This window comes from Anolis carolinensis, chromosome 2, assembly GCF_035594765.1.
Source record: "Anolis carolinensis isolate JA03-04 chromosome 2, rAnoCar3.1.pri, whole genome shotgun sequence".
Lineage (NCBI taxonomy): Eukaryota > Metazoa > Chordata > Lepidosauria > Squamata > Dactyloidae > Anolis > Anolis carolinensis.
In genome coordinates this window covers 211,128,458-211,155,476 of record NC_085842.1, presented here as the reverse complement: position 1 = coordinate 211,155,476, position 27,019 = coordinate 211,128,458, and the positions used below count along the sequence as shown (strand labels likewise).

Sequence of the window (27,019 nt, the reverse complement as noted above, 5' to 3'; positions counted from 1 at the left end):
CAAAGTTCTCGGGTTGTAATAGTTGGGATTCAAAGGTCTCCTTGCGTCCTGCAGCGTATTCCGGTTTACGTGACAGGGCGTCTGCTTGCTTGGTTTGGGCTGGGGTCACATAATGAATCTGGAAGTTGAAACGTTCAAAGAATAAAGCCCAACGTTGCTGCCTCTGATTTAGCTTGCGGGCAGTTCTTAGATGTTCTAGATTCCGATGATCAGTGTGGACTTCAATGGGAAATTTGGCCCCTTCTAGCCAATGTCTCCAAGTTTCAAAAGCTGCCTTTATGGCTAATAGTTCTTTTTCCCAAATGGTATAGTTTCTCTCTGGTGCGGTTAGTTGACGAGAATAATAGGCACAAGGATGAAGGTGATCTCCCACCAGTTGTAGGAGCACAGCCCCAATTGCCACATCAGAGGCGTCCGCTTGCACCACAAAAAGGGTTTCAGGATCTGGATGCTGAAGGATTGGCTGGGATGTGAATAATTTCTTTAGTTGCTGGAACCCTTTCTCTGCTTGATCAGTCCAGCGGAAGGGCTGCTTTCCACGGATGCAGCTAGTGATTGGGTCAGACCAGCGGGCAAAATCTGGAATGAACTTACGGTAATAGTTCGCGAACCCCAAGAAACGCTGCACCTCCTTCTTGTTAGTTGGCGCCCGCCATTCCAATACTGCTGAAACCTTGGCTGGATCCATGGAGAGCCCTAGAGGCGAGATACGGTATCCAAGGAAATCTACCTCTTGTAGATCAAAAGCGCATTTTTCTAGCTTGGCATAAAGTCCATGATCCCGCAATCGTTGCAACACCATTTTGACGTGGTTCTCATGTTCTGATTGTGATCTAGAAAACACCAAAAAATCGTCCAGGTAGATTATCAAGAACCTATCTAGATAGTCCTGGAAAATGTCATTGACAAAATGCTGGAACGTTGCGGGAGCTCCGCATAATCCATAATTCATAACTCGGGACTCGAATAATCCGAATTTAGTCTGGAAGGCGGTCTTCCACTCGTCCCCTTCTCTGATGCGAACTAAGTTGTAAGCTCCCCGAAGATCCAGCTTGGTGTAAACCTTGGCTCCTCGAAGTCGGTCTAGTAGATCCGAGATTAAGGGCAGGGGATAGCTGTTCCGCTTGGTGATATTATTCAATGCTCTGTAGTCCACCACCAAGCGTAATTCCCCTGACTTCTTCTTCACAAACATCACTGGGGAGGCGGCTGGGGATTGAGAGGGTCTGATGAATCCCTTGCGAAGGTTTGTCTCTATGAATTCCCTGAGAGCTTCTTGCTCTGGTTCAGTCAGGGAGTAGAGATGCCCTCGCGGGATCGGGGCCCCCTCCACCAAGTCAATGGCACAGTCATAAGGTCTATGTGGGGGTAATTTTTCGGCTTCTTTTTCATTGAATACATCCCAATATTCGGAGTACTTCTTTGGCAAGGTGATAATGGGCTCGGTGTCTGTGGCATGGCAGACCTTGGCTACGAGGCAATGGTTTTGGCAATACTTTGAAGCGAACTGCAGTTCTCTGTTGGACCAGGAGATGCTTGGGTCGTGAAGTGTCAGCCATGGAATCCCCAAAATCACAGGGAAATGGGGAACCTCAGTAACAAAGAAGGAAATCTCTTCCATATGTTCCCTTATCCACATCCTGGTGGGTTCCGACCACTGGCTTACGGGGCCCGTCTTGAGAGGGCGGCCATCGATGGCTTGCACCACACGGGCATTCTTGAAGTCATGATATTGTAATCCCAGAGAGTCGGCATACTCTCTATCAATGAAATTGTTGGTAGCTCCTGAGTCTATCATGGCGTGGATCATGACGGGTCCCTTTTTTGCTGACCATAAGGTGACCACTAGAAGGAACAGGACCCCGGTTGGCGGCTCTTGAATGGGTTTCTTGACCGGGTTGGCGAGCCTCTCTACGCCCGGTCGTTGGCTTCCCCCGCCGGCTGTGTGCCAGCCGGCTCAGACGCCTTCGTCTCCGTGGAGGACGCCGCCGCAAGACGGGCGGCGGGCTTCCCTTTGGCTGGGCACTCTCTGGCGAAGTGGCCCCCATTCCCGCAATACCAACAGAGATTTAGGCGTTGGCGGCGGGCCTTCTCGGCGGCATCTAATCTGGGACGCACATTGCCCAACTGCATCGGCACCTCCTCGCTCCCTCTGGGGTATGGGGATGGTGGTGGGGGTCTCCACACTGGACGCGGCTGAACGCTGGCGGGAGCGGGGGGTTTTGCCCCAGCTCTACCGCTCTGGCCTCGTACCCACTGCTTCCTGTTGGCAATCATGACTTCAGCCCGTAAACATTGATCGATGAGTGCTTCCAGCGTTTGGGGAGGATCCACCTTGGAGATTTCCTCCAGCATTTCAATGTTGAGACCCTCCCGAAATTGTCCTCTGAGGGCAACATCGTTCCAGCCGGTGTTGTGGGCCAGCACTCGGAACTCGGCTATGTACTGAGACATGGGTCTGTCTCCTTGGAAGAGGCGGCGGAGTTTGTGCCCGGCTGCCTCCAAATTGTCCTCGATTCCCCAGGTCGCCTTAAGGTGGTCCAAGAAATGTTGCGCTGACCTTAGATGTGGGGAGGCTTGGTCGAACAGAGCCGTCGCCCAGTTAGCCGCTGGCCCGTCTAGGAGACTGTAAATCCACGCCACCTTGATGTCTTCCTGGGGAAACTCGGCATCACGGGCCTCTAGATAAGCTTGGCATTGGCGACGGAAAACATGAACCTTAGAAGCTTCTCCAGTAAACTTGGTTGGCAACGCCATGGCCGGAAGACGGATTCCGCGTTCCTTCAAACCCTTTATTTCTCCATCCTGTGCATTGAGCTTATCACGGATTCGGTCCACCTCATCCTTGTCGATGGTGTAGGTAATCGGCTGGCCGCTCGGCCCAGGTACGACTCCGGTAGACATTCTGGCCGAGGTTAATTGGTGCTTAGGGTGGCGGAGTCAAACTGTCACGACCCAGGCTACAGAGCACCAATAACCATACGCAGAGGCCAGATTCTATCTAATATCTTTATTAAGGAAATATATAAAGTTAGTAAAAGCAAATGTAAAAGTTAGTCCAGAAGTAGACCTTTCAAGGAAGGTCAAAATTAGTCCAAAGAAACAATGTCCAATATGAAATATTAAGGTCCAAAGTTGTAATCCAATAACCGAAACACTCACTTTGCCAGGCAAAGTGAGGGGAGATGACAAGGTCCTTTAGTCCATGAACTTGAGCAAGGCTAGGAAATAACTTGATACTTGAAACAAGGCTTGAAACGTGGAACAAGGTAACGAGGAACAAGAACAAGGTCCGTGGAATAACTTGGTAAAATCCGTGAAACAAGGCAAGGTTTAGTCCTGGGAAAACAAGGCAAGGTCCGTTGGTAAACAAAGGCTGGGAAACAGGAGCGAAGGCTGGAACCAAGGCAAGGCTTGAGCAGGAACGAGGCTAGAAACGGAGCGCGCTGTCCAGACACAACTCGCTCCGGAGGCTGACGAATTGACTCCGCAAAGTTACTCCGCGGGTAAAACACCTATATAGAGTCTAACTTTCCCGCCGAGAGCAGTTCTCTGGGAACCAGAAACGAAAGCTAATCTCTGAGACCAGATGTTTGACTCCTTAAAGATTCTCATGGAAAGTAGGCTTAATTGGCAAATTCTTAGCAATTATTCTCGCACTCCTGCGCGAGGCTGCTTCCAAGCCTCTCTGTTGTTTACAAAACTCATGGCGAGAAAACACTGGAGATGTAGCCTCAGTATTTGTTTGACATACTTCTGGAACATAATCCTCTTGCAGGTGCAAGGTTCCCAGATCTGGCTGGGAAGAATCTGTCTGGGAAGAATCCAGTTCTGACTGGGAAGGTAAAAAACCCAAGTTTTCTTCTTCATCAGGCATCACAATGTCATGAGCAGGACTACAAGGCCCATGGGTCATCACACCATCCTTTTTTTTGCTGTAGGGTTTGGGCAAAGAAAACTGGTGTAGTGCACAGTGGATTTAAATTTGGACTTGCTGAGTCTTGTGCATTCATGTTTTCTCTTGAGTTCCGACACTAGGTCATGGTTGGCTTGTTTTGCAGTCTTACTGTCTGTATTTTAATTTATGGAGTATGCCAACGAATCGCAGGTGCTGTAGGCTATATTTCAGGAAAAGGAATTGGAAAACCATCCCTGAGTATTCCTTTGCTTAAGAAAACCCTATGAGATTCGTGAGGTTGTCATACATCAAAAGGAGCTAGTGTTGTGTGTAGGTTTGAGTCTTGGACTAAGACTTTGGGAGATGAGCATTGAAGTTCCTGCTCAGCCATTGAAACCCACTGGGTGACCTTGGGCGAGTCACAGTCTCTCAGCCTCCAAAGAAGGTCATGACAAACCCCCTCTATCAAAACCTGCTAAGAAAACCCGAGGAATGTGTTGCCAAAAGTTAGGCTAAACTTGAAGAGAGGATAACAACAATAGAACAGAAGTAGAGAGGAAGGGAGAAAGACGAAGAAAACCAAGGATTATTTGGGTTTTTTGGGGGGGCAATGACCAGCATTAACTGAACATTTATATGTATTCATATGTATTCTAGTATTATATTTTTACATTATTATCATTACAAAGTCCAAGAAGATTAAAATTTGATGCAAGTCAAACAATACAAGAAAGGGTCTCAATCAATTCGAAAGCACATGACAAGAATCATAGAATCATAGAATAGTAGAGTTGGAAAGGACCTCATGGGCCATCCAGTCCAACCCCCCCCCCCCCCCCCCCCCCCGCTAAGAAGCAGGAAATCACATTCAAAGCACCCCTGACATATGGCCATCAGTTTCAAATCTTAACCAAATCTTAGCCAAATCCTACCTGAAGCCAGGGAGCAAAAATGTCCTTCTGCTGCCTCTACTTCTGCGAGAACCAACTGCCCCCCTGAGATCAGCCTCTGGCAAATATAGCTTTCCCAGGCACTCTGTTAACAGGGGACAATGCCTGCTGTCAATCAACTTAAGTACCTGGCTCTCTTTCAACACAACAGTCACACCACAGTTAGACTTTGACCACAGGAGCCAAGAACAATCTGACAGAGAAGAAAACCTCTCTACAGACCTGTAGCCAGAAAAAAATTCAGGAGGGGTTGAACCCCCCCCCCCCCCCCCATGACTGTTCAGGTCCCTGTCTCCTTATTTGGCACAAGATCTCAACAGGGCCCTGAAATTACCATCATGTGCAAAGCTTCTTCATAGGTAAATACGTCCTGAATCATTGTTCCCTCTTAAAGCCAGTTCTTGTCAGCCACAAAGGACAATAGCTTCCGCAACTGGCAGAAGTTACAACCCAGAAAACTCACAGCAAAGATCGGGAAAAAGTAACTAAAACTACTACTGTACTTTGGGTTACTTCCAAATAGAGGGAAAGTACGGTGTTATTTTGTAAAATTGCAGTGAGAGCCCTAATGATCTTATAGGGTCTGTGTTTGTAACCTTTGACTACTATAAATATTTTTTGAAAAGTTACCCGTCATGCCATGAACATCGTTAGGTATCGCTCAGTAGGGTGACCAGATGCAAAAGAGGGCCTTATATGTACAGAATTTTGGCAAGCATAGCTTTCTTCATAATTAAGGCAAATATCCTTCCTACGTTCTGGTCTTTCCAAATGGTAATTAAAGGCACAGGAGCCTTCCTGTCTGCTTCATTTAATTACTAGCCTCCACCCAGTTTTCAACACCCAAGACCTCTCCGTTTTGGCTTTTCATTCATGATAGGCTTTTTAAGGCAGAGAACAGGGAAGAGTCCAGGGACTTTTCACATAATGCAATTTATAGCACTATTGTTCTACTTGAACTGCAATGGCAACCTCCTATGGAATTGTGTGATTGACAAGTGAGTGAAGGATCTTTACAATCATAGCCTGGAAGCTTGCCTAATGCATCTCACTAAACTACAAATCTAAGGATTCCATAGGAGGTTGCCATGGCAGTTAAAGTAGAATCACAGTGGTACAACTGTGCAGCGTGGAAGGGTTCCCAGAGCAGCAGATGGTCTCTATAGATTAATAGTTCTATGGGACACTATTTGGAAAGATGAGAAATGGAGACTCTTCTTGTACCCTGACAGTCAAGATTGATACTCACACTAGGCTTTATTTTAACCTTTAATGCCATCCCTAAAATAGCCTTTTAAAAATAGAAAGGACCTAAAAACAAAAACTTTATCTACGCAGAAATCCCCAAGGTGGTGTTTTGTGGACTTCAGAAATTATATAGCTGTATATGTTAATCTTCTTTGGCATGTTGTTTCAAGCTGCAAAGTGTTCTGCATCATAAATGTGGCATGTTTCATTCCCATCCAGACTTCTCATTTTTAACATTTGCTCTTCTCCAATTCTCACGATAAGAGCAAGAAATCTTAGGGTGAGACCACTGCATTGAAAGATGGTTCTTGTGATGTGTATATATGCACTCCCCATTCGGTGGACTTTGTGTTTTTATTTTAAGGATGTAGGCTTTGTGTCTGTAGCTCAGGCATGGGCAAACTTCAGACCTCCAGGTGTTTTGGACTTCAACTCCTACAATTCCTAACAGTTAGTAGGTTGTTAGGAATTGTGGGGGTTGAAATCCAAAACACCTGGAGGGCCGAAGTTTGCCCATGCCTGCTGTAGGCTATGTATAATAATACAATAGAGTCTCACTCATCCAACATAAACGGGCTGGCAAAATGTTGGATAAGCAAATATGTTGGATAATAAGGAGGGATTAAGAAAAAGCTTATTAAACATTAAATTACATTATGATTTTACAAATTAAGCACCAAAACATCATGTTTTACAACAAATTTGTCAGAAAAAGCAGTTCAATACACAGGAATGTTATGTAGTAATTACTGTATTTATGAATTTAGCACCAAAACATCACAATGTATTGAAAAGATTGACTACAAAAACATTGATTACTAAAAGGCAGATAAGTGAATGTTGGATAAGTGAGACTCTACTGTATCACCAGTGATATCTTCTAGAACATCATCCTTGTAATATTTTTGGACTGTCTCCTGTGATATTATGAATAATCATCTCAAAATCTCAGGTTTTGGAAATCTCAGAGCCTGGTATTTCCCAGAGGACAAAGCCCTGGTTGATGGATACTCTTAAGTAGAGGAGGAACCCATGGTGGAAGTGATGCTGAGGTGGAGCATAAAGGGGAAGGAAATGTTGAGCATTTTGTTGTGGTTGACGGGAGTTGCAGGAGTTGACACAATGCCGAGGATGAAATCATGCAGTTCCTCCTCCTTCACATTATGTTTTTGTCCTAGCTAGGTCATTCACTTACACATGTTGTTTCTTGACAGGCCATGGTCACAACAGTGGCCCAGCTTTTCCTGGCTTTGCCACAAGGCAGCAGAAACTGGTCCAAGCAGGGCTCGGGTGTCCTGTGCTTCGTGAAGGATAACCCCAGGCGTTCCTACTTCATCCGCTTCTACAATCTCAAGGTAACACTTCCCGGACTCCACCATTACCCTTCCTTTCTATTATCCACCAAATGCAGGCAATAGTATGCCTATAGTTCATTTACTACAGCTGGGATTAGGAACATGTGAGCCTCCTTACATTGCTGGATTGCTGTTCCCAGCACCTCTTTGTATGTACTGGCTATGTCTCATCCAATAACATGTAGAAGGCTGCACATTTCTCATCCTGTGCGGAAATAACTTCTTGGCTCCATATTGTACTATCCTGTCTGATGTCAAGATAAGGGAAAAGAAGCCTTGCCTTGCCTCATAATACAGTTGACTATCCAGATTTGCAGATTTAATTTCTTTTGGATTTAATTAATAGGGTCTATATCCATAGTAACCTATGGATGCGAGAGCTGGATCATAAGGAAGGCTGAGCAAAGGAAGATAGATGCTTTTGAACTCTGGTGCTGGAGGAAAATCCTGAGAGTGCCTTGGACCGCAAGAAGATCCAACCAGTCCATCCTCCAGGAAATAATGCCCGGCTGCTCACTGGAGGGAAGGATATTAGAGGCAAAGCTGAAGTATTTTGGCCATATCATGAGGAGACAGGAAAGCTTGGAAAAGATCACGATGCTGGGGAAAATGGAAGGAAAAAGGAAGAGAGGCCGACAAAGGACAAGATGGATGGATGGTATCCTTGAAGTGACTGGCTTGTCCTTGAAGGAACTGGGGGTGGTGACGGCCAACAGGGAGCTCTGGAGTGGACTGGTCCATGAGGTCACGAAGAGTCGGAGACGACTAAATGACTGAGCAGCAGCAATAGGATCTCTTTAAGAGTTTCTAGGTCCTCCAGGACAACTTGCGATCACTTGTGGTGGAAGTTGACCAGAGCCATATTAGAGCAAAGGTGCCAAGCTCATTCTCATTGAGGGCTACATCAGCCTTGCCTTCAAAGAGCTGTTGAATCTATGGGCAGAGAATCAGTAGATACAGAGAGCCAACTATATATTTTTACATGGTGGTCAGTGCTCTTTAGTTTTTATCCAGATGTTATTGAATGACAATGCCCATCACTTTTGATTATCCACCATGCAGACTGGGGATAATGGGAATTACAGCCCAATAGCACTTGTAGTTCTGAGGTTGGGGAATGGTTTGTACCACAAGCCTTGTATCTGTTGCACCCCAGGCCTGGAACAACCTATGACCACAGCACCACACAAGAGTCCAAATATAAGCAAACTCTTTATTGTAAAAACACAAAAATATATGAAAAGAGCAGTGATAAAGAAAGGATAGGAATAATCCAAAATAGGTTTAGTAGGAAATGATATCCACACAGAAATTCAAATGTCCCATGAAAGTCCAAAGATCTCACAATCCAAGAATAGCAAAAAGTCACAAATGCAGCATAAAATCCATAAGCAACCGATCTCCTTAGAAAACTTGAACAAGAATCATGAAACAAGAATACAAAACCTTTCCAAGATGTTTAAATCCAAAATAGAGCTTGACTTGACACAAGAAATCAGGCCAAGGTTCTCTCTCAAACCAACGTTGCCTGAACTGAAATTAAACAATTGGCTGTTAATACACAGACATGAAGTTATGACGCTTCCCATAGATTTTCTCTATGCGTTTCCCATGTAAGTGTTGATCCACAGAGATGGCTCTCTGCCCTAATCTGCAAATGAAGATCCTTGCTCAAGTCTGGACTGCCAGGTGTTTTCTCATGAGAACGTTCTGTTAATTCATCTTCACTCGACTCCTTATCTAAGAATGTTGCTTCTGCCTCCTGTGACTGTCCTTGAAACTCCTGCTCAATAACACTGTCAGAGGCAACTGCATCCTCTTGGTCTGCATCACTATTAGAAGCAATTTCATTCCCTCAGCCTGTATCACTTTGAATCCCAGGAAAGCACACAATCCCTTCTGAATCCAAATCATCAGTGAACCCATCAACCCCTGGCTGTTGTGACGGCTGAGCTACAACAGTATCTAAATTCACACCCCATTCTCCTGACTTAGTAGAAATGCAGTTTTTCAGATGTTACTGTATCCTGACTAACAAGTGTCCACTAAATGGAATAATAACAATGTATTAAATATCATTAAACATTGTATTATATACAATAAATGAATATAAATTTCAGATAAATGGTTACAAATGACAATCAAACTGTTGCATTCACAGTATGATGAATGGTAGTTACATTCACAATGTAATAAAATGTCTTGGTTATTTTCTTGTTTCTTCATAAAAGAAGAGTAGACCCCTGATCCACAACCGGTTTTGACTATCTATAGTCTTCGTCTGGTGGCAGAGTCTGTCATTTTTTCTTATAGTACTGTATCCTGACTCCCATCAGCTTTAGTCATGAAGTCTAATGATGAGGGATACAGAGATTGTAGTCCAGCATCTGGACGGAAACATAAAATGACACAGTGAGCTGGATTTGGCCCTGGGGCCTTGAGTTTGATGAATTAGGGGATTTAGAAATTCCCAGAGAGGTGTTCTCTAAGGTTAAAAACCCCCCACATTTTAAACTCAGTTTTACACATTTGTGGGGTCTTGCACCCCTAAGCAAATATGGATGACTGACTGTATGTCCATGGTTTCATTATTACTGTGGCAAATTGTGGGATGTGCAAATTTTTAGGTGTTGATAGAAATAAATTTTAGAGGTATTGGTAAAAACAGGTTTTAAAAATATCGCCTGGACAACTTTTGACCCAGCAGTTGTATATCTGTGAACTGTTTGACAACCTTTCTATTAAAATTTTGAGCAGATCAGAAGAAAAGCACTTTTGTTGAGCTGAACACTGAGAAACAGAACCCCGTGGAATTATGTGTATATATTCTGTTTGTGTACTGTGAATGATTATCCAATCAACTGCATTTTGGCCTTTGTGAGATATAATGTTTTCTATTGTTTTTAACTGACGCAGCACCTAACCCCAATTACAGATGAATATACAATGAATACACAGCCTCCAGATAATGAAAAACTAACAGAGGAGAGAGATGCATTAGGTACATTTACATTTTTTTAGCCAACTGCCAAATGGCAAAGACGGTAGGGCTTGAAATTCAGTATAGATGTTACAGGCATTTCCTGGCAAGGCTTCCAAGAATGTAGCTTCACATTCTCCGTCATCCGAGAAGTTGTAAGTTGTAGCCTTCCAACAATTCACATGGCTGTTAACATTTCATACATGAAAACTGATACATGTATGGGCAAACAATATCAGAATATGGTCAGGACAGCAAAAAATATTAACTGGGAAGAACACAGAAGTTGGGAGAATTTGAAGCAGGATTTTTGTTTGCCTGAATTACAGGAAACAGTATGATTCTGTCTCCTCTTCTTTTCCTCTGATGCTTGAGTGCAAATTACTTTTGTTCTTTGAACTCGAATTGCAGCAATTGAAGTAAGCAGAAGTACCATTAATGGCTTCTTAGAATTAATTTCAGCAGGAAGTAACAGCTGCTGATATTTTTGTATTTCTATTCAGTTGTTTAAAGCCATGTCTATTTTTCACTCTAGCAACCCGGCTAAATATGGCTAAACTTGAGCAGGATGGGAATGGTGTGCCACCAATGCATCTCCCTTCTCCTCAGACAGCAACATGCCTTGACCCAGATTTATATGTGTATTTGTATTATTGTAGGAGCCCCGGTGGCGAAGTGCGTTAAAGCACTGAGCTGGAGACCGAAAGGTCTCAGGTTCAAACCCCAGGAGCAGCGGGAGCGGCTGCTGTTAGCTCCAGCTCCTGCCAACCTAGCAGTTCGAAAACATGCCAATGTGAGTAGATCAATAGGTACCGCTCCGGCGGGAAGGTAATGGCACTCCATGCAGTCATGCCAGCCACATGACCTTGGAGGTGTCTACGGACAACGCCGGCTCTTCGGCTTAGAAATGGAGATGAGCACCAACCCCCAGAGTCGGTCAGGACTTGACTTAATGTCAGGGGAAACCTTTACCTTTTTACCTTGTATTATTGTACATCGAAATGCAAGTGAGCGGAGTTGGATCTTTCCAGTGGCTTCACTGTGTCACTTTGAAATGTTTTTCTTTTCCACCTGGATCACTTCCATCACTGGATTCCTGCCAAGAGAAAGAGCTTTGTAGACTGAACGTAGGGATAAAGAAAGTGTGAACGTGGAAGGCCCTACCCATCACATCCATCTACTCATTTGTGGTTAAAATATTTAGATCTCACCTTGCCATTTGGTCTCTAGAACAAATATTCTTTCCCCAGGTTGCTTTGTTCAAGTGCACATTTTGATTGTAATCCCTGTCCTCTTGAACATTTGTATTTAGGATTTTTAAAATGATTTAAGCCCCTTCCACACATCTGTGTAAAAACCACATTGAACTGGATTATATGGCAGTGTGGACGCAGATAATCCAGTTCAAAATAGATATTGTGGATTATCTGCCTTGATATTCTAGGTTATATGGCTGTGTGGAAGGGCCCCTAGACATAAGTGTAGGTCAGAAAAGCACACAATGAAATAATGAGAGTTTCCGTTTACTCTGTGTTTCTGTTCTAGGACAGGAAGATGACCTGGGAGCAAGAACTGTACACTCAGCTGGTCTATACTGCAACTACCTCTTATTTCCATACCTTCCCAGGAGATGTGAGTATTGGTATATGGATGAATGTACATGCAGTGCTGCTAGGAAATCATGAGTAGGAGGGAGGAGTATTTGGTCCCCTTAATGTTTTAGATGTAACCCACTATGACCAGTTGTAAGGGATTGTGGTGCTCACAGTGCAAACCTTTTGGAGGAATAAACTTTCCTTCACATCTGTCCTAGAAGCCCTTCCACACATCCATATAACCTAGAATATCAAGGCAGATAATCTACAACCCTAGAGGACAGATACCTACAAATCGAAAACCTCATTTGAGATGTAGTGCAGAAGAGAGGTTCTCGGGATATTGTGGACTGCTAAAAAGACACATACATAAATGAGTCCTAGAACAAATCAGGACTGTGCTCTACCTAGAAGCTAAGATGACTAAACTGAGGCTGATGTACTTTGGCTATATCATGAGAAGAGAGAGTTCACTAGAAAAGAAAATAATGCTTGGTAAGGTAGAAGCTGGAGACCCTGGTGGAGCAATGGTTTAAAATGCTGAGCTGTTGAACTTGCTGATCAAAAGGTCAGTGGTTCGAATCCAGGGAGCAGAGTGAAGTCCTGCTGTTAGCCCCAGCTTCTGCCAACCTAGCAGTTCAAAAACATGCAAATGTGAATAGATCAATAGGTACTGTTCAGGCGGGAAGGTAAGGGCACTCCATGCAGTCATGCCAGTCAATGACCTTGGAGGTGGCCACGGACAACGCCGGCTCTTCAGCTTAGAAATGGAGATGAGCACCAACTCCCAGAGTTGGAAACGACTAAACTTAATGTCAGGCTGAAACCTTTACCTTTACTTAAGGTAGAAGTCAGCAGGAAAAAATTAAAAATGTTATTACAGAGATGGAAGCCACAGCCTTGAATCTGCAAGACCTGAGCAGGGCTGGTTGGGACAGGGTCATTTGGAAGTATCTAATACATAGGTCATCATTAGTTGAGGTTGACTTTACAGCAGTTAACAACAACCATCATAAACTGTGTTTCACAGAAGTTTGCTTGTACAAAAGTATGCATCTGGGTGACCTTAGAAAGGCCACACACTCACTACCTCAGAGGAGGGTGATGATATAAAAGTCTCAGAATAAATTTTGCTGAGAAAACCACAAGAAAGGGTTGCTGTAAGTCGACTTAAAGGCACCCAACAATGATGTATGCCTCCTTGGGTTCTCTGCTGGGAGACAGGCAGGATATATATTAAATAAAAATACATCATCATCATCTTTTTTTATATCTCACCTTATCTCCCCAAGGGGACTCATACGTACATAGATAACAACAAAATAAAAGAAGAGGAAGAAGGCAAAAATGTATTGAATTTAATGTGTTTTCACAGCAATATACAATTATACAAAGTATAAGAGAAACCATCTTTCTTATCAGAGGTTTATACTTTAAATAACAAAGGAAAAGGTACAAAGTAGAAGCAGGAATGAAAGAGGGAAGCAGCACGTGGAAGCTTGGACATGTTTGGGCTCCTATCCAGATGACAGATGTTTGGGAGGGGGTGGTCCTTGTGCAAGATGCTTATGTAAGCCATCCCGAGTTCCTTCGGGGAGATGGAAGCGGGGTACATGAATAAAGTTATTATTACTATTATTATTATTATTATTATTATTATTATTATTATTATTATTGACACAATGACATAGTATGACACAGCAAACCAGATTAATATGCTGGATTTCGTTCACAAAATCACAAGTCGAACACTTCCCAAGTGTCTAGGACTGTGTGATGTATTTTCGGATGATGCGTACAGATCCCAGTAGGGTGGCCTTTTGCAGTTGACAGATCGTAATTTTGTCAATGTCTATTGTTTCCAAATGCCGGCTGAGATCTCTTGCCACGGCACCCAATGTGCCGATCACCACCAGGACCATCTGTACTGGTTTCTGCCAGAGTCTTTGCAGTTCGATCTTGAGGTCCTAAATATTATTATTATTATTGACACAACGACGTTGTATGACACAGCAAACAAGATAGATATGCTGGATTTCGTTTCACAAAATCACAAGTCGAACACTTCCCAAGTGTCTAGGACTGTGTGATGTATTTTCGGATGATGCGTGCAGATCCCAGTAAGGTGGCCTTTTGCAGTTGGCAGATCGTAATTTTGTCAATGTCTATTGATTCCAAATGCCGGCTGAGATCTTTTGGCACGGCACCCAGTGTGCCCATCACCACTGGGACCACCTGCACTGGTTTCTGCCAGAGTCTTTGAAGTTCAATCCTGAGGTCCTGATAGCGGCTGAGTTTTTCCTGTTGTTTTTCTTCAATGCGACTGTCACCTGGGATGGCAACATCAATGATCCAAACCTTGTTCTTTTCCACAACTGTGATGTCTGGTGTGTTGTGTTCCAGAACTTTGTCAGTCTGGATTCGGAAGTCCCACAGTATCTTTGCGTGTTCATTTTCCACAACCTTTGCAGGTTTGTGATCCCACCAGTTCTTAACTGCAGGGAGGTGATACTTGAGGCATAGGTTCCAATGAATCATTTGGGCCACATAGTTGTGCCTCTGTTTGTAGTCTGTCTGTGCAATTTTCTTACAGCAGCTGAGGATATGATCAATGGTTTCATCGGTTTCCTTATTATTATTATTATTATTATTATTATTATTATTATTATTATTATTATTCAAGAGTTTAGTCCAAAATTTGAAAGAGCTATGGCTTCAGTGTTGGACTATGACTGTGGATAGGCTGGAGAAACCCAATGGGTTGCTTCTGGTGTGAGAGAATCGGCCATCTACAAAGATATTGCCCAGGGGACGCCCAGATGTGTTACCATCCTACGGGGAGGCTTCTCTCACGTCCCCCTAATGGGTGACATTGGGCAAGTCACAGCCTTTCAGCCTCAAAAGAAGTCAATGGCAAACCTCCTCTGAACAAATTTTGCCAAGAAAACCTACGATCGTTTTGCCTTAGGATCACCATAAGCTGGAAAGGACTTGAAGGCATGCAACAATGTAACAACATTCAACTTTAATGATGCTAAATTCCATTCACCTCAATAGGTTCAGCCTGTAAAAAAGGCAGGTCTATTAAAGTTTAGACTGAAATTAAGAATACATTTCCTGCCTGGGAAGAGACAAAGTGGGCTTTTCTTTTGAGAAAACAGGAGGGAAGCACCAGCCAGATATCTGCAGGTACTGTTTTCCCTGTTTAGCCTTTATGTTGGATGCCGGTATCTTTACATGGACAATGATTATGCAAAATGTCTGATATGCCTACACAGATCAGGACTTTCCCACATTTGTCATCCATCTAAGGGCCCTTCTACACTGCCACATAATCCAGATTATCAAAGACGATAATCCAGATTATCAAAGCAGATAATCCATATTATCTGGACTGAACTGGATTATATGAGTCTACACTGCCATATAATCCAGTTCGAAGCAGATAATCTGGATTTTATATGGCAGTATAGAAGGGGTCTAAGTTTGTAACAGCTGTAGTAGACCTTGCAGGAGCCAATAATTATTTGAGTCTTCTTATGGAGGAAGGGTAATGGAAATAATAGAGCACCACGAACTAAGGAAACTCTAGCTTAAGTGCTTCTAAGGCCTTCATTACAATTACTATAATAAGAGCAGAGTAAGTGAGGATTAATCTAGCAAAACTTCAACTACCGCTTTAGGGGACTGAATGCAGACCATTGGTGTCCAAGAGAGAGAATGGACTATAGTTGCCAGGGGAAGCTGTGCTGCCCTTTTCCCAACAGTGTTGTGCTTTGGTTGCTTGCAGGAGTGCACTGTGGGGCTAAATTTTGCTGCTGAGGATGAAGCAGGCATTTTTCAACAAACGGTGGAGGAAAAGATCCAGAAGAGGAACCAAAAGATGGGTAGGTGCGGGTTTAAGGCAAAGGGGTCTAACTGAAGGGGAGGACCCCGTTCCTGCCTCATTGAAAATGATGGCTCCGGAAAGGTAAGCCCCTTTTTGGCCTTATGGCTCAAACACTCATTGTACATTTCAAAACAGTGCAGACAAAGCAGCTGTTTTTATTGATGTAATGCAGGGTTATGCGGGCCAATAGAGAGGAATACTAACCAGGGATAATTATTTCTGGTTTTTCTCTTTCCCTCCTCCTTTCCAGAGACAGAGCGGTAGAGTTCCTTAGTGTTTCCTATCTAAATGAACTGAAGAATACTCTTTCAAATTGGTTCAGTGCCATGCCATCTTATCATAATTTTTTTTTTGGAGAAAAAGCTCTGGCTTTGTAGAAATGGCATGATTATCCTTTAATTGCCATGGTTGCATCCTGTGGAATTGTGGGAAATGTGTTTTAGTGATGCCAGTTGTTGTAAAAAAAATAATAGCACAGAAAAAACTTTTATTCTGAAATAAATTGCAACAGGTTGCAACAAGTATGCTGGCGGCTTTGTCTTATTGCTAGTATTGTGGAGGAAACAGCACTCTCTAGTGGACAAAGGCCTATATGACTTCAGGTTAGATTATCAGGGTGTCACAATGCCTTATTTTGGGTGCCGATTCAGAAAATTGCATTGGATAGACCACATCAGCTCTAGTTTCTGATACAGAACATATGCCATCCAGTAGTCGCCATCTGTTCACCCACAGAAAACAGTATTTAGTAATGTAGAGCTGATGTGGTCTATCCAATGCAATTTTCTGAATCGGCACCCCAAATAATGCCAGGAAAAGGCCTAAAAACGAAGACACCAAGGCACGCCCACTTCCAGATGCCACATGGAACGGCTCTGCTCAGGGGGAGGGAGGAGGAAGAGAAACAGCAGTCAGGACACTTGTCGCACCTTTTGTGGGTAGTCAGCCTCTCCCTTCCCGACATCCCCGTTGCCTCAGCATTATAAGAGGGTTTCGCGAGACCAGTCGCTCTTGTTGCAGTGATGTAGTAACAGTGAGGCTGCGGAGCATATTTTAGTTCTTGGGGACCACTGGTGGAGGAGGACTGCCCAGCCTGGAGGCAACCCCAGGAGGAAGGCCCAAGGTGAAAGAAGTTGGTCTGCCACACTTGCACTGACTTTTGGAACTGGATGCGGGAGCAGAAGAGGCAGGGTGCCGCGGTAGCCGGAGCTGATTCTCTGGATAGGGAGCGGCTGGGGAAGAGTTCCTGGTCCTTCCTCCATACAATGGCAGCTTACTACCCTGACCGGCCCAATAAAACTGAGCAGCAGGAAATGGTCCAGTACATCAACTTATTCTCCAAGGTTTTTCCTTGTGACAAATGTGAAGCAGATTTTAGGAGAAGGATATAACGCCAATACCTCCATCTGGCACAATCTGGTGCAGTGGTTTTGCTGGATCCACAACGAGGTGAACCGGAAATGGGGGAAGCCTGAGTTTGACTGTTCCCTTGTTGACGAGCACTGGTGGAATGGATGGAAAATGGCTCCTCCGATCAGATGAACTTGAGAGACGTGCAACTATTTTTGTTTTATTTTATATGGCATTGAATTGTTGCCTATCTGTAAGGCTGCTCTGAGTTCCCTTTTGTTGGGAATTGATGAGCTGTTAAGCTCAAATCACCCCCTTTATGAGGTAAATTCCCATTAAAATAGCAGAGTGAATGGAAGCATTTCTTCCAATGCAGCAGTGAGACGGTGTGAGTTTAGGAAAGCCTCTGTGTCTTCAGGATGGCGAAGGAACGCAAAGCCAGCTTTAAAGTTTAAAAGCATTTATTGAGGTAAAAAGAAATCCATTGATGGATAGAAAGGTTTGAAGCTAATCTGATCTGATCTAATACACATAGACAGATCAAAATAACAAAGATCTAGATAGCTACATCTTGACTACAAGAGCGGACAAAAATGCATCCTCTCTCTGGAACAAAGCAGGAAGATCGAATGGCAACCAACCTCGCGGGGCTCTTTCTTCTCTAGGGCCATAAACATTCCAAAGGCCAAATTAGGGAAGTTACATCAACCCCTAGGAGAGATCACATTTCTAAAGCATCAAAGGATGGGGTTGGCCTAAACAGGACAGGAAAGAGGAAACAATAGTTAAAGCCTAATCAAACCGTGCATAGGACTTTGGGAAGGTGTCCCTAACTCTTTTCTAGGCTTCCTATCTAACCATAGAGACTTAAGCAGTACAGGATAACATTTTTCAACACCTTTGGGGTGAGAAGGGTGGGACATAAATATGGTAAATAATCAATCAGTCAATCAATCAATCAATCAATCAATAGTTTCTATAACAGAAATGAGGTGCAAACTCTTGAAATCCAGAGTGAGAGACGCAAATGATTTCCAGAGCTCCCTTATGTACAACTTGTTTTTCTCTTGTAAGCAGACAGAAGAATTCAACATTTTAGATCAAAGCACATCCTCAAAGTTCCGACTCACTTATCACAACAGATAGCATGATCAGTGTACATGAAATTCAATGAACAGGAACCATGTGGGCTGCTAGCCTTCAGGAGGTCTGTAACTACAAGCATTTGTAGATCAAAGCAGGGAAACAAAAACAGAAAGGAAGTTCCCTTTCTCCCCTCTATATGTTACAATACAGCCATGGTCTGGGTTTGCCTGTGCGACCCTCTTGGATACTGATAAATTGGAATGTGTCCAGAGAAGGTAAAAGGTCTGAAGGCCAAAAGCCCTATGAGAAGAACTTAGGGAGCTGGATAGGTTTAGCCTGGAGATGGCTAAAAGAGGGCATGATAGGTTTTTTTGAAAGGATGTCATATTAAGAAGGGAAGAGGCTTGTTTTCTGCTGCTCTAGAGACTAGGACGTTGAGCAGTGGGTACAAATTACAGGAAAACAGATTCTACGTAAATATTAAGAAAAATTCATACTACGTTTCCTTGGGAGTGTGGTGGAGTCTCTTTCTCTGGAGTGTTTTAAGCAGAGTCTGGATGGCTATTTGTCGGGAGTGCTTTGATTGTATGTTTCCTGCATGGTAGCAGGTTGGACTGGGTGACGCTTATGGAATCTTCCAACTCTAGGATTCTATAATATTTCTTTGAGGGTTTATTCCTTTGACTTAAAATTTTGATCAAAATACTGAGCATGGAAACATTCGTTGTCTGGTTTATGACTCTGACAAAGCCAGTTGCCAGGCTGGCCGGAGGCTTCTAACCAAAAAAGGAACTTTCCCAAGCTCTGATAGCTGTAGCTGCCTTTTATGAGCCCAGCCTTTTGTCTGTGCTTACCGAGAAGGTGGGGATTTGTAATCCACCCCATCTAGTGGTCACTAGAGTGAGACAAAGCACATATGTGCACCTCTAGCCATGAGGCGAATGAGTGTGTCGAGGGGAATGAGTTCATGTTACTGAACACAATAACCGGTTGGCACATTTTGTAAAGTACGGAGGAAGTGTTGCTGGGCCCTCGAATTTGATGAACATTTCCAGAAGTTGATAATCCTACAGAGGATTCCAGTTAGATGAAGAAATTTAAAATCTTTTCATCAGGCAAATACATATCACTCAACCCCATCCACTTTGCTGTTTCTCTCATTTACTGTGCTCTAGAAGACCTGCAGAATATTGCTGGGAGAGGAGCTTGTTCAGTTCTTGCACAGATGCCTAAAATAAATAAAACCAATGGCCAGAATATGTTCTCATAGTTTGTGTCCTTTCTTTTTACAGAAAACAGACAACTGCCTCCACCACCACCTCCAGTCAATGGGGGTACGTATTCTTTCAATATTTCTTTCCCTTTTTGTGGGTGATAAGATGGGGCTAGGAGCCCCTGGTGGTGTGCTGAACTTGCTGACTAAAAGGTCAGCAGTTCGAATCCAGGAAGTGGGGTGAGCTCCTGCTGTTAGCCCTAGCTTCTGCCAACCTAGCAGTTCAAAAACATGCAAACGTGAGTAGATCAATAGGTACCACTCTGGCGGGAAGTTAACAGTGCTCCATGCAGTCATGCCGGTCACATGACCTTGGAGGTGTATATAGACAACTCCAGCTCTTTGACTTAGAAATGGAAATGAGCACCAACCCCCAGAGTTGGACACAACTAGGCTTTATGTCAGGGGAAAACCTTTACCTAAGATGGGGCTGGCACTTTGGGTGGCCTAGTGGCCATTATTTCATCCCACAGACCCTCCAGGACAGAAGTGCAAATTATTATTGTTATTATTATTATTATTTAAAAAATCAAAACCAGAAATTGTCACTTTCACTTACATTCCTTTCCTTGCCAGGAAATAGTTAGGGGTGGAAGAAAAAATGAGCGCATTGAGCTCACAAAAAAGAAAGCTGATCTTTGAAAATTTTGTTCAGTCACATATTTCTAGGTGTTGTCAAAGGCTTTCATGGTCAGAATCACAGGGTTGTTGTGTGTTTTCACAACCTCTGAGAATGCCTGCCATAGATGTGGGTGAAATGTCAGGAGAGAATGCTTCTGGAACATGGTCATACAGCCCGGAAAACAGCCCTCTCTTCTCACCCCTGAGAGGAGACTCAAGGCTGCCTTACAATTAGTAATCATTAGATGCTGTACAACAAGTATAACACATAACATATAAAAACAATTACAATTAAAAACAATAACATTAATTAAAACACCTATATAAATATACATTCAGAAGCGCATTCCAAATTATAATCCAGGTCTGCCCGTTATTTGTCATAACCATTCCCTTTACTTTGGATGTCTGAACACTATTTCTAAATGGTCACCTGATATTTTATGTTGCTGTAATTTGGAAACCAAAGGAAAGATTTCATGTCAGGATATGGGGAGAAGGATAATTCACCCCTCCTGTAGCCATACCTTTCCTTCCTTCCTTCCTTCCTTCCTTCCTTCCTTCCTTCCTTCCTTCCTTCCTTCCTTCCAACCAACTGGGAGACAACAAAATAAGTTTCATGTTAAAAATTGAGATTGCTGGGATATTGGGAGTGTGCTCCCTACCCATAGCCTTCTGGAGCCAATTCAGATCAAAAATATTACAGCAAAGAAAAAGAATATTTGATTGTAAAATTTCGCAATATATCTGTGCTGATTGTGACTAGAGACAAACTGAGAAATGCTGACGCCTTGGCCTGGGTCAGAAATCTCATACCATTTCCTCCTGCTTCGGTATGTATTATTTAACTAAAATGTAACACTAAAATATAGATAAGAAATTTTTATATTTGTGTATATTCTGGCAGATAGAGAAGACTACAGTTTCCATCACCTGCCAACTGTGCTGTTTGACAGCTTATGGACATCAGGTGTAAATGCATTTTGATACACAATACAGTAGAGTCTCACTTATCCAACATAAATGGGTAGGCAGAACATTGGATAAGCAAAAATGTTGGATAATAAGGAGGGATTAAGGAAAAGACGATTAAATGTCAAATTATGTTATGATTTTACAAATTAAGCACCAAAACATCAAATTTCACAACAAATCGACAGAAAAAGCAGTTCATTATATATGGTAACGTTATGTAGTAATTACTGTATTTACAAATTTAGCACAAAAACATTGCAATGTATTGAAAACATTGACTACAAAAACATTGACTACTAAAAAATTGACTACAAATAATGATAGAATTGCTGCCTAAAGAAACAGTGGTGGATCTGGGCGGGAGGCCAACTGCATTGGATAATATAGAACGTTGGATGAGCAATGGTTGGATAAGCGAGACTCTACTGTATAGCCCGTTATACGTATGTTTATTAGGAAAAGAAGAAGATTGCATTACAGATGGGAAAACTCAACAGAGGAAACCATGACCCTGAGTCTGCAAGAGCTAAAAAGTGCAGTTGATACAAGAGTGACTCTGAAGTCTTTTCGTCATGGGGTCACCATAAATCAAAGTCAACTTGACAGCCATTAACAACAACACATGGTTATAAGCACAGTTCACAAATAATAGCATGGCTGTTAAGGATAATTTGTATCATATCAGAACAACAGTGTCTAATCTTTCATTTTGTTTAAAGCTCTGAATTTATTTTCATGTATTGTTGGTATTTGGAGAACCCTTGCATCAGCTATGGCCATTATGTGGCCTCCTAGATGTTCTTGGACTGAAAGTCCTAGTGGCCCTGCCCAGTATTGCCAATATTGAGGAATTACAGGAATTTCAGTCCAACAACATCAAAGAATGTGCACTATTACCTGCCCTAAACTATAGTTAATTTAGTTTTGCATAAATCCAACAGGAACTTGGGACTTAGCCTACTTGTCCAAGGAGCTTCGAAGAAATATGGCTGTAAACAAAGACGACTGATTCCTAGGAGGATTTTTATTTTAGAACACAAGGACAGTGGTAATAAACTGCTGGCTGGAAAAAAGTTGTGGCAGCTCTAATTTTAGAAAACAATGCATTATGGAATCGTCCTGAAACAGGTGGTAGTGAACTATCTCTAAACATTAAGTCTTTTTGCCTTTACCAGACAGAAGAACAGTTGGTCCTCGATATTCACCACCCGGGGCTGACCTGAATGGTAAGTAGCTATTGAGTTTGCTGATACAAAGCCATTGATTGATTGAAGAATTTTATATTTTGGCTCCTCTCTTATATGTGTTCATAATGTAATTTTCAAAGACAGTGTACAAATATAGGAGAATGCAATCCAATCAAAACTATACAATTATTTGAAATAAATAGAAATATACAGATAGACAGGAAAAGCCATGTTGGAACAGCATCCATAAAATTTCATTTACCTACTGTATAATAAATAAACCTAAAGGGATGGAAATGGTATTTTGCTCAAATGATCTTTTGCTATAGAGGGAAAAACCATGTAGTTGTTTGAAGTTTTAAATGGTACCACTTTGCCAGCCATGAGTATTTCAGATGTGTGATAATGCATGAGGTTCAGGAAGACAAGCCACCCATTATTCAGAGGGAAATCCATGAGCCACAGTACAGGTTGAGCATGCCTTATCTGGAAGTCTGAAATACTCCAAAGTCTGAAATTGTCCACAGGAGTGCTCAGAGAAAGATATCCTTGCTATCTGCTGATTCAATGTACCCAAACTTCATTTCATACACAAAATTATTTAAAATATGATATATAAAAGTATCTTCAGGTTAATGTGTGCAAGGTCTATATGAAATTTAAATGAGTTTTGTGTTTAAACTTGGATCCCTCATTGTATCTCATTGTGTGTGTATAGCAAGACTTTGATGACTGCAGAACTCATTTCCATAGTTTTGGTTATCTGTGCCTGATGTAAAATCATATCTTTGGGAATTTGCTAGATCACCTAGGTGATTCTGTGGTATGCTTCACCTGCAAGTTATCCAGCAAATATCACTCTAGACATTGTTTGATCCCTCAATGCAACTACAGTAGAGTCTCACTTATCCAACATAAACGGGCCGGCAGAACGTTGGATAAGGAAATATGTTGGATAATAAGGAGGGATTAAAGAAAAGCCTATTACACATCAAATTAGGTTATGATTTTATAAATTAAGCACCAAAACATCATGTTATGCAACAAATTTGACAGAAAAAGTAGTTCAATACGCAGTAATGCTATGTAGTAATTACTGTATTTATGAATTTAGCACCAAAATATCACGATGTATTGAAAACATTGACTACAAAAATGCATTGGATAATCCAGAATGTTGGATAAGCGAGTGTTGGATAAGTGAGACTCTACTGTATATAGTATTTTGGAACTGGCCATTAAAGCCATTTAGTAATATCCACAGTTTTAGATAATCAATATGGCCAAAAACATATCCCCTGCTGATATAGGGGTCTTACTGTGTGTCAAGATAGAGATTTTCCAAAATAAATAACTAAATAAATAAATCTGAAATCCAAACCACCTCTGTTCTCAAGCCTTTTGGATAAGGGATGCTCAGTTGAAACCTCTGTCCATGGTGCTGCACCATCAGAAGTTCATCTCCATCACATCTGTCTCCAGCCTTCAGCCCAACATTTCTTGAAATGGCCCAAAGAAAAGAATGGAGAACTGTATTGTTTAATTATTTGTTTTGAGGCTTAACTCCATAATTCAGAAAGGAGGAACACAGAAACAAAAGAGTGGCTGATATTCTGTGGTGCCTGGCATAGGCAAAAGAGACAAATAAATGGGCCTGAGAGCAACGTAGCATTGGAAAAGGGACCTTGTTCAGTAAAGTGCAAACGAGTAGGAGAAGAGAAAGCCCTGAGTTTGCAAGACCTAAGCAGAGTTATTGGCAATGAGGGCCTTTGGTTGTCTCTCATTCATAGGGTTGCAGTTGGTTAAAGGCTGCCTGAGGGAAATTAGCAACCAAGGTGTTTTGCAAGGAGTGGGAGCAAAGGGTAGAATAGAATGGATTTGCTGCTGTTTGCTTCATCACCCATCTCACGTTCTCTGAAGGACCTGGTATGCAGCCAACCCCCCCTTCGCCTGCTCTCCCACTCACAACTGTTGACATACAGAATCCAGACATCACCTTTTCCCGCTACCGTGGGCTCCCAGTTCCCACTGCAGTGGATAAGAAGAAGGGGAAAAAGAAGATTTCCAAGGCTGACATTGGAGCTCCAAGCGGGTTCAAGTAAGTATCTCCAGAAATGACATAAAACTGTTCAGTGAAGAGCTGGTTTGTCAGAGAAGGTCCTTTCCAAAATTCCAAGCCGTTTTTAGGAGGAATCCCCTATATCCATTCATTTCCCCATGTTTTCTCGTCAGACATAGTTTGCTTTGCCTGTAGGGAGAACTAAATATTTATTGATACTGTTGTTGCTTTCTGTTGTTGTTTTCCGAGATCTGCTGCTGTGTGCCTATCTTGAATTGTAACTGGTTAAAATGACAGTAATTTTCTCTTCATAACAAAGAGGTTATTTAATGTGTATGTATCATTTTTCTCCTAAAATGGAATTCAAAGAAGCTTACAATAATTTGAGGAAGACATAGCTAAAGGTCAAAAACAATGAAATAATAATAATATTAAAAACAGGATTAAAGACAATTAAAATACTTTTTTTCATGTCAGGAGCAACTTGAGAAACTGCAAGTCACTTCTGGTGTGAGAGAATTGGCCGTCTGCAAGGATGTTGCCCAGGGAATTCCCAGATGTTTTACCATCTTGTGAGAGGCTTCTCTCATGTCCTGCCATGGAACTTTGGAGCTGACAGATGAAACCCCCGATTCAAACCGCCGACCTTTCGGTCAACAGTCCTGCTGGCCCAAGGGTTTAATCCATTGCACCACTGGGGGTCCAATTAAAACACTTTAAATATATTTAAAACATTGCTTACAGTGAAATAAGATTCTTCTGGATGCCAGCTGTTGCAATCCCTGAGTTTTAGTGTCAGCAAATAATTGAATTATGAGCTCATGATTTAGGGCTTTTGGAAAAGCCTGACTGGCTCTAGAAGATGAGGACGTTGGATTTTTGCAGGGAAAGGCCCATTGCCTTTTTCTCACTAAGTATGGAGCACCCAAGAAACACAGTGACATCATTATGGCTGATTTTTCTCCCATTGATCTTCGTCCATACTAGACCATACCACAACATTGTAGGTAAAACACTAGAAAACTGGACAAAATCAGTGATCGTTAAAAAAGACCAACCTGGTAGTAATGCAAACAATAGTACGTGCTTGTAGCATGCATAGATAAAAACATGTCATTGCAATTGAGTAATAATATCAGTTGTAATTGGAGTTCATGGGCATTAGAAGATTCAAAAAGCAAATCAGCAGAGAGTTTTAGCCTTGCATGTATCTTGAAACAGCACATATATGCTGAGCTTACAAAAAAGGTTTGTATCTAACTGCAGGGATGTTTGTAGAAATAAAATAACAAATGCCTGCTGAAACCCTACAAAAATAATTATGGTCATTTTGGTGTCACTGGTGTGGTCTGCACCCCCTCCCAGTGATGCCACTGCATAAAACTTCTGTCCAACTGCTCCAAATTTAGAAGGATGGCTTAGAGCAGGGCTTCTTAAACTTTCTCCACTTGTGACCCCTTTCTGCCCAAGAAATTATCCCATGCATATAGGTATATAAAACAAGCATAAAAACCAAACATTTCCTGATCATAAATTAGCATTTGTAAAGTTTGCTAAACAGGCTGATTTTTCTTTTTATGAAGTACAACTGAAGCATCCTCTGCAGAGTCCACTGTAAACACTCGATGCTGTTGCTAACAAATTTGTGCAAATATCTAAAAGAGCTACTAGGTGACAAAACTTTTACTGTTGCCAATTTTTTGTAGTCCCAACATTGAGTGAAGGGTCAGGACTGTTTGGGGTTGGGACCCATAATTTAAGAATCAGTGATTTGAACTACTTGCCAGTTCTCCAGTTTGGCCCACATTCTAAACCCAGCAATGTTCAAAGCCTTCTTTGTGATGGAGCAGCAAGCTGAACCTGATGTTGATGACTCCGAGCCTTCCTTTACTGGATGTCTTCTGTATTCTCTTTCAGACATATTCAGCACATTGGATGGGATCCCAACAATGGTTTTGATGTACGTAACCATAGTGGTTCATTGGTGTGCTTGAAAGAGGGAGAAATGAAACAGAGATGCCTGGGGACTTGAGCTCCTGCAGTTAAGCTGAGCCTTGTGTTTGTGTGTGTGAACTACCTGTGTGCCTCAGGACTTAGGAGATGTCAAGACATGAAATGTCAGTTTCTTCCATTTCAAGGTGTTGGTGGATATTTTTCCTACTTTTGCAATGCAAAACAAAGAGAACATATTTTTTTTCGTGTCAGGAGCGACCTGAGACTTGAGAAACTGCAAGTCGTTTCTGGTGTGAGAGAATTGTCCATCTGCAAGGACATTGCCTAGGGGACGCCCAGATATTTTGATGTTTTGACCATCCTTGTAGGAGGCTTTTCTCATGACCTCGCATGGAGCTAGAGCTGATAGAGGGAGCTTATCCACTCATTCGCACAAAGAGAAAGTTAGATCAGTTTGTAGCTTTGGAGGAACTGGCAATCTTGGGCAGAATATTACTTGACCTGCTTGGATAGTTTCCTTTATGTCTTTATACAAAGTTAGGCTTGAGCTAAAATGCTAGGATAAGAAAAGAAGGCTCTTTATATCTTCTTTCACCAACC

General features: G+C 42.3%; 1 protein-coding gene across 1 annotated transcript in view; it reads left to right on the top strand.

Annotated features, from left to right (window-relative positions):
• was (WASP actin nucleation promoting factor) overlaps positions 1-27,019 on the top strand; it is a 41,787-nt gene that overhangs the window by 6,997 nt on the left and 7,771 nt on the right. Inside the window, exons 2-8 of the mRNA XM_003216715.4 lie at positions 7,311-7,451; positions 11,977-12,063; positions 15,817-15,913; positions 19,644-19,685; positions 22,396-22,446; positions 24,328-24,505; positions 26,384-26,426. Coding sequence (XP_003216763.2) covers positions 7,311-7,451; positions 11,977-12,063; positions 15,817-15,913; positions 19,644-19,685; positions 22,396-22,446; positions 24,328-24,505; positions 26,384-26,426 — 639 coding nt within the window. The remainder of the gene's footprint in view (positions 1-7,310; positions 7,452-11,976; positions 12,064-15,816; positions 15,914-19,643; positions 19,686-22,395; positions 22,447-24,327; positions 24,506-26,383; positions 26,427-27,019) is intronic.